The sequence below is a fragment of the Apodemus sylvaticus genome, chromosome 9, assembly GCF_947179515.1.
Source record: "Apodemus sylvaticus chromosome 9, mApoSyl1.1, whole genome shotgun sequence".
NCBI lineage: Eukaryota > Metazoa > Chordata > Mammalia > Rodentia > Muridae > Apodemus > Apodemus sylvaticus.
Genome location: NC_067480.1, coordinates 5897501 through 5909590, shown reverse-complemented (window position 1 = coordinate 5909590; position 12090 = coordinate 5897501). Strand labels below are relative to the sequence as shown.

At 43.7% G+C, this 12090-nt stretch overlaps 1 protein-coding gene across 1 annotated transcript in view; it reads left to right on the top strand.

Annotated features, from left to right (window-relative positions):
- Positions 1-12090, top strand: part of Lama1 (laminin subunit alpha 1) — a 134513-nt gene that overhangs the window by 51497 nt on the left and 70926 nt on the right. Inside the window, exons 11-16 of the mRNA XM_052193520.1 lie at positions 708-848; positions 3026-3199; positions 4810-4911; positions 5324-5535; positions 6243-6354; positions 9173-9283. Of these exons, the coding sequence (XP_052049480.1) occupies positions 708-848; positions 3026-3199; positions 4810-4911; positions 5324-5535; positions 6243-6354; positions 9173-9283 (852 nt within the window). The remainder of the gene's footprint in view (positions 1-707; positions 849-3025; positions 3200-4809; positions 4912-5323; positions 5536-6242; positions 6355-9172; positions 9284-12090) is intronic.

The window sequence follows — 12090 nt, the reverse complement described above, 5'->3', positions numbered from 1 at the left end:
CCCACATTCTTTGAATATTTAGTTAACTGAGTATTTATTACCTGTTTTTGTGGACTACATGCACGTCATTTCTTTCTGTCTGTCTGGTTATAATGGCCTCACCAGCTAATCTTTTCTTTTTTCTTTTTTTCTTTCTTTATTAGATATATTCTTTATTTACATTTCAAATGTTGCCCCCTTTTCTGGTTCCCTCCTGAAAGTCCCATAACCCGTCTCCCCTCCCCCTGCTCCCCAATCAACCCTCTCCCACTTCCCTGTCCTGGTATTCCCCTATACTGCTGCATTGAGCCTTCCCAGGACCAGGGGCTTCTCCTCCCTTTGATGTCCAACAAGGCCATCCCCTGCTGCCTATGTGTCTGGAGCCATGGGTCCCTCCATGTGTACTCTTTGGTGGATGGTTTTGTCCCTGGGAGCTCTGGGAGTACTGGGTGACTCATATCGTTGTTCCTCCTATGGCGCTGCAAACCCCTTCAGCTCCTTGGGTCCTTTCTCTAGCTCCTCCATTGGGGACCCTGTGCTCAGTTCAATGGCTGGCTGAGAGTGTCCCCCTCTGTGTTTGTCATGCACTAGCAGAGCCTCTCAGGGGACAGCTATATCAGGCTCCAGTCAGCAAGCATTTGTGGGCATCAATAATAGTGCCTGGGTTTGTAACTCTGGTCCTTCTTAGAAGGGGGAGCAAAATACCCACAGCTAATCTTTTCTTACAGAAAAATGTGGAGGGGGAGAACTGTGATCGCTGCAAGCCAGGATACTACAACTTGAAGGAACGAAACCCAGAGGGCTGCTCCGAGTGCTTCTGTTTTGGTGTCTCTGACGTCTGCGACAGCCTCACGTGGTCCGTCAGCCAGGTGGGAGACGCTTCAACATCCTTAACCAGCAGGTCACGGGGCCATCTGCAGCCATGTTAGGAAGCCAGGAGGCCAGAATCTTCCATTGGATAGACCAATCCATGCAAGGCAGCCCACTCCTAAAGCATTGCTACGTGTTTGTACTCATTCACGTGTTTATTGACATTGAGACAATCGGCTGAAATGGTGCTGCAGGATAAAACCAGTTTCCCTTTCTTTTGGAGGACACACGTGGGGGCATGAGAGTTTCTCATTTTGGAGTGGGAGGCATCCCAGGGGTAGGAAAAGAGCAGAGGGCATGGACTTCTAGAACAGGCAGGCTCTGGGGTGTGGGGAGGGCCGGGACCGTGAGTCTGAAGGATTCACAGGAAGATACTTACAGATGGACTGCTGGGCTCCGGGTTTACCCACTCTGACCACTGGAGTCACCACACTGGAGGGCTCTCCTCACCCCTGGACAAGCGAGACATGGCGGTATAGAGTCTGTTTTAAAATATTTTTCATCATTTGGCTATAAAGCAGGGCAGAGAAAGAAAAGAAGGTCAGAAACAGGGAGATATTTGAATCATGATATTTATAGTCTGAGCACCCTGTAGCTAAGGTGCTGGGAGCAAATTCATATATTATAAGTTATATATTATATATTCCAATATAATGTGTTATACACATTTTATAGATATTATATATCTTTTTCATTTGCATATATAATATATTGATATAATATATGATATAGAATGTAGAATATAATAGATAATAAATATATAATATTAGAATATATAGTAACACAATATAATATATATGAATATATATTATATCAATAATATATATTAACAGTATATATATTATATATCAATATATTATATATATGTGTATATATTCATGCTTCATATACACCTTACCCACATAGCCTGTGGCCACAGAGGCAGAGTAATGCACAGTGAAGATTTTCCTGCTAGGATTGAGGAAAGCTAAGCACACATCATACATCTCAAACCCACACAGTTACACACAGGTGACTATATATATTATATATCAATATATTATATATATGTGTATATATTCATGCTTCATATACACCTTACCCACATAGCCTGAATACAGTTTTTGTGTACTGTTTTGGGTGAACCTATTTTATGACTCAAATGAGGTCAAGTGTTAAGGTTCCCGTGTATGACTCCATTAATTCTGGATTTGGGGACTTTAAAGATTTGGGATATTAAACCTATAGTAGTATCTTTGCTATTATTAAAAATCTAAAATGTAAGGTCAGGTAGAGTGAAATTTTGGTTTCTTAAACAAGAAAACAAAAACAAAACACAGAAATGGGAACGTGCTTTCCTTTTAATCGCAGGCGTGGGGCTGCTTCAGGTTGTCCGCAGCAGCTGACGATTCTCTGCATGCTTTAGCAGGGGCATTTGTTATTTTTCCAGCTGCAGCTAGTTTCTGCAGTTGCATGATGTTTGGAATTCTGGGCACTTTTAGAGTTCATATAAATTCTTGGCCCTCAAGAGATGAGGGGATGTTGGTTGCTGTTTGTTAAGTAGTCACGGGCAAAAAGGAAATAACAAGAAGAAATTAGACATCCTGATGGCAAAGATCACACTTGCCCCAAGGAACTGGCACCTTCAGTCATCAGGCCGCAGTCTAAGGATAATGTCACCCCCTTCCCCTCTCCCCTGTTTTCTCTCTAGTGTTAGGGTTGAAGGAGTGGAAGAGGAGGGGTGGAGAAGTGTGGAAAAAAGAAAAACCCACAAAGTAGAAAAGGATGACAGACAGGTGTGGTGGCGCACGCCTTTAATCCCAGCACTCGGAGGTAGAGGCAGGCAGATCTCTGTGAGTTGGAGGCTAGCCTGATCTACAAAGTGAGTTCCAGGCTAGACAGAGCTACATAATAAGACCCTGTCTCACAAAACAAAACCTAAACTATGTAACCCTGATGTGCATGGTTGTGCTTCTTCACCTGTAACTGTGTGGGTTTGACATGTGTGACACGTGCTTAGCTTTCCTAGCAGGAAGTCCTTCACCGTGCATCACTCTACCACGGTGGCCACAGTCCCTCCAGCTCTTGAGCACAAACTCACTCTGTCTCCTCATCGCAAAAACATTCGCTCAGGACTTGGTGAACTCTAAAGTGGCCTTCATGCTGTATTTTAAACTTCTTCTTTTTTTTTTTTAAGGTGACCAATATGTCAGGGTGGCTGGTCACTGACCTGATCAGCACAAATAAGATCCGGTCTCAGCAGGACGCCCTGGGTGGGCACCGTCAGATTAGCATCAACAACACGGCGGTGATGCAGAGGCTGACTTCCACTTACTACTGGGCAGCTCCTGAGGCCTACCTTGGGAACAAGGTGTGTGTATGTGTGTATGTGGGGGGGGGGGGGATGTCCAGGCATAAATCTCAGAGAGCACTAACAATCTGAAGCAGACATACTGGCCACACATTTGCTAGTGCTTGCAGCCTGCATCATGCACACATATTCCATACAAGATCTTTCTAATCCCCTGGGAGTTTATGTTACAACATCCCATCATCCTCTGCTCTGCTGCATCTGGTTCCTAAACAGTGTGGTCATGTGGCTCTCATTCCCTTCACTGTGACTGACTTTGCCCTTTGTCCCTCTGGGTCCCTGTGTAGGAGTGTGGGTGGAGTGTTGCTGGGTTGCTCCTTTGCCTAGTTCACAGGAGACTCTGCGCGTGGTACAGTAGGGATGCCCAGGCAGAGGCTCCTACAGTGGAGTGTCTGCTCAGCTCCCGTTTACACATCAGTACAAACTGCTGCTCGCGTGTGGGTCACAGACACCCAGATAACACCATTTCCTTTAAGGAAAATGCATGACAATGATCTGTATTGTGCTTATCCAAAGAGCTGATTGGCGCTTCTTGTCATTGGTCTTTGACTTCCAGTGTCCAGTTAATTATGCCTGCTCTCTCCAGATGCTGACCATCTAGTAAATGCAGGCAAAGGCATCCATTTAAATAACTTTATGGTTTGGTTTAAGGTGATGCCATACCTTCATAGTAGACTAAATTGCTAGTTATTTTTATTGCTCTGTTTTCTAATTTGTCATATGTGTGGGTATATGATATATACAGAACTGTCTGTCAATCTGTTTGAGCAACAGGTTTGTGAGGTGTATCTCTGTCTGGCCTTGCATTTATACCCCTGCCTCAGACTTCAGAGTACCAGAAATATAAGCATGTGCTTCTACATGTGGCCTAACTTGTATATTACAATATATGATATGCTCTGTGTATAGGATAATATCATCAGAGAGCTTTAAAAAAATCATGAGGTTTCATGATTGTGCCACTGCAGTCTGAATTTTGTGACGTATTTTTCATGAAGAAACTCTCCAATATGCATTAGTGACCCTCCAGGTTACATTAACGGGTATCCCTAATACACATTAGTTAACCCGGTAACTAGTCCCTTGTATATGTTAATGGGCATCCCTCATAAACATTTAAAGGAAAAAATATTGGCGATGGTGAAAAGGGTCATTTAAGTAAAATAAATATGGCAGCCAAGAGGGGTCAGCAGGAAAAGGTGCTTACTGCCGAGTCTGACCTGGCTCACTGTTTAGGATCCACATATCCACGTGGAAAAGGAGAGGACCACCACCTTCCACAAGCTGCCCTCACTCCACACCCATGCCATGGTGTGCACACCCACGCACAGATAAATGCAATAAAATTCTTTTCAATTAATTAATTTTACATTTGGATGTTTCCCTTGGAGACTTGTAGAAGGATTACATATCTTTCTTCAAGTGTCAAGGATTTCTTTATCATCAGATCTATTAGAGAGTACCTAATATTCCTTTAAGTGTGATTTCCTTCATATGGCCACCAGCATAGCTCGTGTCTATGTACACCCAGGTGGATCTTAGCAGCTGTTTCCCCTGACTTAAGGCTATGACTCTTGTCTCCTCCCCTCACCCTCACCTTACTCTTCCAGCTGACAGCATTTGGTGGGTTCCTGAAATACACAGTGTCTTACGACATCCCGGTGGAGACGGTGGACAGTGACCTCATGTCTCGTGCTGACGTCATCATCAAGGTGATTGACTTGATTTGGTGTAGAGATTGAGGTCTGGTGGGATGGCACACACATGAACACATACTCGTGTGTGTGTGTGTGTGTGTCTGTATATATGTGTGTGCATATGTATATATGTGTGTATGTATGTGTGCATATATATGTATGTGTGTATGTGTGCATATGTATGTATGTATATATGTGTGTGTGTGCATATGTGTGTATGTATGTGTATGTATGTATGTGTCATATATGCACAACTACACAAGGGGAATAAAAGAGAACACTCAACTGCCCTTCCCCTGTTAACTCTGGATTGGATCATATACTCCATCACACATTTGCTGTAAGAACTTGATGGCTGGATACAGAACTTAACTTTGGGGCATCAAATTGAATTACAAATGTCTTTCCTCTCGGTTTTCAATGCTAGGGAAATGGGCTCACTGTGAGCACACAGGCTGAGGGCCTGTCCTTGCAACCCTATGAGGAGTACTTCAATGTGGTTAGACTTGTGCCTGAGAACTTCCGGGACTTTAATACCAGAAGGGAGATTGACCGTGAGCAGCTGATGACTGTCCTGGCCAATGTGACACATCTCTTGATCAGAGCCAACTATAATTCTGCTAAAATGGCGCTCTATAGGTATGTTTTGAAAGGAATCTCTACACAGATAGTACAATCTTGTCTTTAGTGTTACTTACTTGAAGGTTATTATTAAACCAAGGGGTACAGTTAAGGAAGCTGAGTGTGTTAGAATTGCTTTCACACATGTGACGTTGTTGAAAACATGAGGCACAAGGACAAGCACATCTGATCAGAAAGAGATGGCTTTAGGTTCAGAAAGCTTCAAGTTTCCAAGCAATGCTTAGAGAGTTAACAGTGTCTGGGCCTCACTGCCTTCCTGCCCTTCTCTCGCCCCCTCTCTCTCTTCATTCTTGATGCCAATGGCATTAGTTTTGCATAGTTATGAGAGCTACTGAGTCCATCCTTGGTCATTTGATTGCCTTGAGATTAGTGTATGGAAGCCAAGAGTAAATCTCAAGTCAGCCTGGTGCAACCCAGGAGAGGATGGTCTCCCATTCATGATGAGGCAACTGGTCACAGCAACGTGCTTTCATTTCACACTAAGTGGGTTCTGTCAGAGATTTCTCTCAGCAGCCTGTGGGCAGTAGCACTTTTTGTTAACAACTATTGGGATATCCCCAGAGAATAATGGTGGCTGCCAGCGTGCTTGGCGAGGACTCTAGGTCCATCTCCTTTAAATAAACCACGTAGGAGCCTATCCTTCATAAAGCATGAGAGGTCTTTTGCAAGCATGAGAGCTGTGTAACGACTTTGTCTGTTTGCAGGCTGGATTCTGTCTCTCTGGACATAGCAAGCCCTAATGCTATCGACCTGGCAGTAGCTGCTGATGTGGAACACTGCGAATGTCCCCAAGGCTACACGGGAACCTCCTGTGAGGTACTACTGGCCTCTGACAGTCTCTCCCTTTCTCTGACTTCCTAGGAGAAAAAGTCTGCTGAAGTCAGAGTGATGAACACCTGCATTTAACTTTAGGAAACTCCCGCCATGCTTAGACCTTATTGAGTTATGAGAGCATTGGGTATCGTGTTGTTTTAAAGAGTGTACCTTGCTCTCGCAAAGGACCTGAGTTCAAGTCCCAACATCCATTTCAGGCAGTTAATGAATGTTTGTAACGCCAGCTCCAGGGGCACCTGACACCTCTGACCTCAGTCAGCACCTGTACTCATGAGCACATATCCACATACACACCAAACACACATGCAACCTACACCCCATCACACCCTCACACATTCATCATACACATAATGTGTGGTCATACACCACACACATACACACATACTCACATACGTACCACACACCACACACATCAACACCATGCTACATATACCACACATACACCAAACACCCCATACCACACATACCATACACACACATTACCACGCACACACCACACATCACACAAACCACACACATACAAACACAGCTACTGTCTCTCCCAAAGATTAGGGAATTTTAAGTCAGTGAGATTCCATAACGTAATCTTGTGATGGACAGCCTAGCCTTACAGCTAGGATGTGACCATATTGTCTTGTGTCTCACTAGCATAGTTAACCACTGTGCACATAGTCAGGCCTCCCACTGGTCATGCTTCATAGTAATTATGAACAGCTACTATTGATTGTGATTTCTTTCCAATCATTTTACAAGGAGAAAATTTAGCCATTTTTATCAGTCTTTAAAATCATAAGTGGTGTAGTTAGAAAAGATTGCTTGTATTTTAAATGTTTTTGCAAGGTTTTTGTTTCTTTTGTATTTCGAACCAATGAACTTTTTGTTAGGTATAAAGCATAAACATTTTAGGCCTACCTAATGTATTCTGATTCCAGACACTCCATGTTTAATGCTTAGTGGATAAATGATGATCAATCATGGAATAGGAGACCACAGAATAGGAGACCATGGATGTGATGCAGGAGAACCCTGCATTTAGAGGCCGAGTTAGCAATGCCAGGAGAAGTTCACTTTGGCTTTGTGGGTAGTGGTGGTAATGTGCACAGGCTCATGCCAACATGAGAGGCTTAATCCAGCTGTGCCCGGTAGCCCTGAGAAACCAGACCCAGGATCAGTGGGAGAGTATCCCAGCATGCCAATTGCATGTAGAGGGTTTAAGTGGTAGGATATTTCCATACAGCCCAGAGATGTCATTTTTATATACTTTATCTCTTCTCTAAATTACTAATAAGACCTTGAGGAATGGAAATGCCAAGTAAAGGGTTCTTAAAGTATATTCTTCAAGGAATGGTGACCAGAAAGATGTGTTTATCTGAGGCATATTCCATAATAACATTCATTTTATGGGCCCTGAGGACAGGCGTCAGCCAACTGTATGCGTTGTTCAGTGTTTTTCAAGAGAGGAGTTTGAGTGACGCCAGGCTGGTGCTTGCAGGAGTGGATTTCTCTGCAGCACTTTGAGCTGTTTGCCTGTGGGCTGACACTCACTGAGGATGAGGGAGTATCCAGTTGGATGTAGGGAAGCCTGTGTGAATGGCTGTGTTGATTATTTGTATACATTTAAAAACCCTTGCTTGGGCCTGGTTACGCAGGCCTTTAAAAGAGGGACTTAGGAGGCTGAGGCAGGAGTGCTATAAAGTCAGGATTTATCTGGGAAAGTTATGAAGACTCTGTTGCAAAATAAGAACTACTAGAGACATAGAATATAGCTCAGTGATAGAGTACATACATGTGCTGAACCCTACATTTGATCATGAGGATGTGCTTACATACATACATACATACATACATACATACATGTATATATATATATGCATATATGATTAAAAACCTTCTTCTAAACATGTGTATTTTGAAAGACAAGATGAAATCCAAGCCTTCCCGCTCTCACATCTCTGTGAGACTACTGAGCTGGCATTGACAAGGTCAAGCCCTGGGCAGTTGGATGAGATTGGGTCTTGGAGCTGGGCACAGCTGCCTTCGAGTGAGCTGGAGGACACAGCAGGTGCTTCTTCACTTCCTGCATTTGCTAGTTACAAAGCAGAGGTGCTGTTCTCAGGGATGCCATGAGAGCTAAACGCAGCACTGTGCAGAGGGGTTCCTTGCCCCTTGTAAGCAGAAGCAGAGAGTGCCCGTGGATGCCTCATGGCCTCCCTGGCAATCCCACAGAAGGTGCACCTGGATGGCCACATGGCCTCTCCGGCTTCATCCCACAGAAGGAACACCTAGTCTCTTTGCTCAATTAAACTGATGCACTGTGACCCAGGCCTGTCCTTGAACACATTCACCGTTTGCAGGCAACCTTTAATGGTTTGCATGCATGGGGTATGTGATTGGATTGGGAGTATTGGAATCTGCTAATGCAGCGGTTCTCAACTCGTGAGTCGGGACCCCTTTCGGTGTGAGAACTGTCTCATCCACTGAATACATTGAACAGATACTAAAGAAATTCAGGCTAGATGAACTTGCTACATGGTGGTAATTTTACTGAAAAGCACTGGATTGCACACTTAAAGAGGGTGGAGGCTGTGTTTTTAAGGCACAGAAATGCTATCGGGATTAAAATGTTGAAAAGTCAGAAAGGAGAAATGCTTTCCTGCTTGTGGAAAACCCAACAGTTCCCTGTTCAAGTGCATGGGAAGGAAGATGGGTCCCATGACACCCAGAGCCACACCTTGCCTGCTACATCCACGAGGTCACGCTTCAAGAGACCCGACTATACGCTGGCCCTCTTTCCTTGCAGGCTTGCCTCCCGGGTTACTATCGAGTAGATGGGATACTCTTTGGAGGAATCTGTCAGCCCTGCGAATGCCACGGCCACTCCTCCGAGTGTGACATTCATGGAATTTGCTCGGTGAGTTTATTGCTGACCTTGTGTGTGTCCCTAAGCTGCTTTGGTCTGAAAACTCAAATTCTGGAACTCCTTGACCTGTGGGTTTCCATTACAAAGGAGAAGTCCCACACCTCTTCTTTTGTGATGATAAAGTTACTGTATGTCTTCCCTTTCTGGCTGTGTGTATAAGGTATAACCAAAACATAAATTAATGTCATTTCTAGAATTAGGTCTTATCCTTAAGCTACCATTAACATATATATATAATATATATACACACACACACACATATATATATGTTATATATACACACATATATATGTTATATATACATATAACATATATATGTTATATGTATATATGTGTATATATATGTTATATGTATATATGTGTGTGTATACATATATATGTATATATAATATAAACATATAAGAGATATAAAAAAGTGTAAACATGCTAATAGTAAAATCTTTAAAATTTACAAATACAAATAGAATAATAAAACATGATAAAATCACATTGTGCCATATGTAACTTTAGAGTTAGTTCAGCTAAACTCTACAAACAAGGAGAGTCCCTTTCCCGAGCAATGCCAGTTGGAGCAGTGCTTAGCAAAGGTGCAGTTCACCCTGGGCATGAACTTGGGCACAGGGTAACACTTACCTGGTTTCAACCAGGAGTTTTTTCTGCCTTTAAGGAACAGAAATCCTCTGTGTTCACAGGAACTCACTGCTCAGCTTCAGTGTGAATGTGAATACTAATAGGCCTATTATCTGGGCATGGAAGCCCCAGCCCCGTGCTCCTTAATAAAAAAGATTGATTGAGTCACACAACTAAGGGAAACTAATAATCAGGCCCCAGAGAAACGTGAAGCCTGGCTTCCTGGGTGCAGACTTTCTTGTTGTTCATTGGACGGACCTTTGTTTATTCTGTTCTCTTCTTTCTGGCTGCTTTGTGCCCACAGCAACTGCAGGAAGTGGCATCTGCTGGCCACTCAGTCCCTCTGGGATCGCTTTTCTTCAGAGCCTGGGGGAGGTTGTCACTCTATCCACCCCCATCCTTTCATGTGGTCTCCAAGCCCCCCACTCCAGTCCATCCTCTCCCACCCCAGGCCTCCCGTCAACATTTGAGGGTGACCAGCATGTTACCGATGCACTTCTAGTAGGTAGTCTAGCTGCAGGAATTCTGTGTATTAAATAGATTCCTTGTGCTTCTGTAAACGTATAGTTGCAGAAGTATGTATGAAACAAGTTACATGTGCGTTGACTGTGTTCACCTACCAAGTGCAGGGGATCCTGAAAGAACAGGTGCTAAGTGAGCTGTGTTTATTTAGTGTGTCTGGTAACTACTCCATTTATTATATACAATATTGTACATTGTATCTACTTTGTGTATAAGTTGTAGACACTTTTCAGAAACTGTTTTAGAGTTAGAGGGAAGCCACATTCTATAGAGTCCCCTGGGAACTTGGCCAGCATCCCAAGGCTAGGATCTCATGTAACTGACATTCATGCAGGTACCAGGCCACTCTCTAAGCCATGAGCTCTCACCACATCAGCTTCCACTCCTGCCCACTATCTTTTTTACTACTAAAACCACAAGTCCTCCGGCTTAGCAAAGCTTTGTGTCCCTGCTTCCTCTCTTCTATGGTAGCTCACACTTTCTGCTACTCTCCAAGAATGCCAGGCCCTCTGCAGAACACTCTCAGCTATTGTCTCAAACGATCCTTCCCTGTGATTTCACTGGAACTAGACACTGGGACATGAGACTGTGGAAATGATATGCCTTCTCAGAGCCTCCAGGGGACCATGACATCATTGATTCTGCTTCTGGGAATGCCACCCTAAGCCACCGAGATAAGATGGTGTCTGCTAGGCTTTTCTACCAAGTGTCTACTTTCCCCCTTTAAACAAATAATGTTTATTTTTAAGGGGGATGGGTGGAAATAAAGATAACATAGATGAGAGTTGACAAAAAGGAACACAAAATCTGTTTAAGAGCAGGGTTGCGGCTCTGTGGTTGAGGTCTTGTCTTGGACCCATCTGTTTTTCTCTTCCAATAAAAAGAAACTTCTCTTTCCAAGGGAGATGAATGCTCTCACCCTCTGGCGTCCAGACCACCAGCAGTCTCAGAGTGGCCCACTCCAGAGGAAACACTGAGATACATGTTCCATTGGCTTTTCAATAGAATTGCTAAACAGTTTATCCAAATGGAAATGTCAGTGTGGCTCTTCGATCAGATTCCACATTCCACAGACATGCACTAGCATAAAAACACAGCTCTTACCTCAGAGAAGATAAGAGGGAGCTTATTCTGGAGCCAACTACTAGTGAGCATTGGTCCAGGAATGCAGATTTACGTTACCGCAAACCCATACTCCAATGTGGTAAGAGAAGTTTGTATAGTAGCAGAGCAAAGACTTATTTTAAGGTCCCCTTTGAACACACTGGTGGAATCATTAGAAGGGTGACAGCGACATGGGTGATTCTCTGCTATGGGTCGCAGATGCTTTCTGCTGACACTCTAAGATTTTTGGCTGGCTGAAACTAGTAATATCTTAAATTAATACATTCCAAAGGGTTTTATCTGCTAGTCCCAAGGATGTCAGGTCAGTTGAGAGGACTGAAGATAGAGCCCAAGATAAATCGTAAATAGGCTCTGGGTCTGCAACATTCCAAGCTCCCCACAGCCACTGGAGTTCTTATCAGCTCCCCAGCCGTGCAGAAGGTTCTTTTTCTGTCCACTCGTGTTTCAGGCCAGCATAACCCAGCATTTAAAAAATGTACAACAGGATTAGTTCAGCCATGTAATTTCCTGCCAAGTCTCTT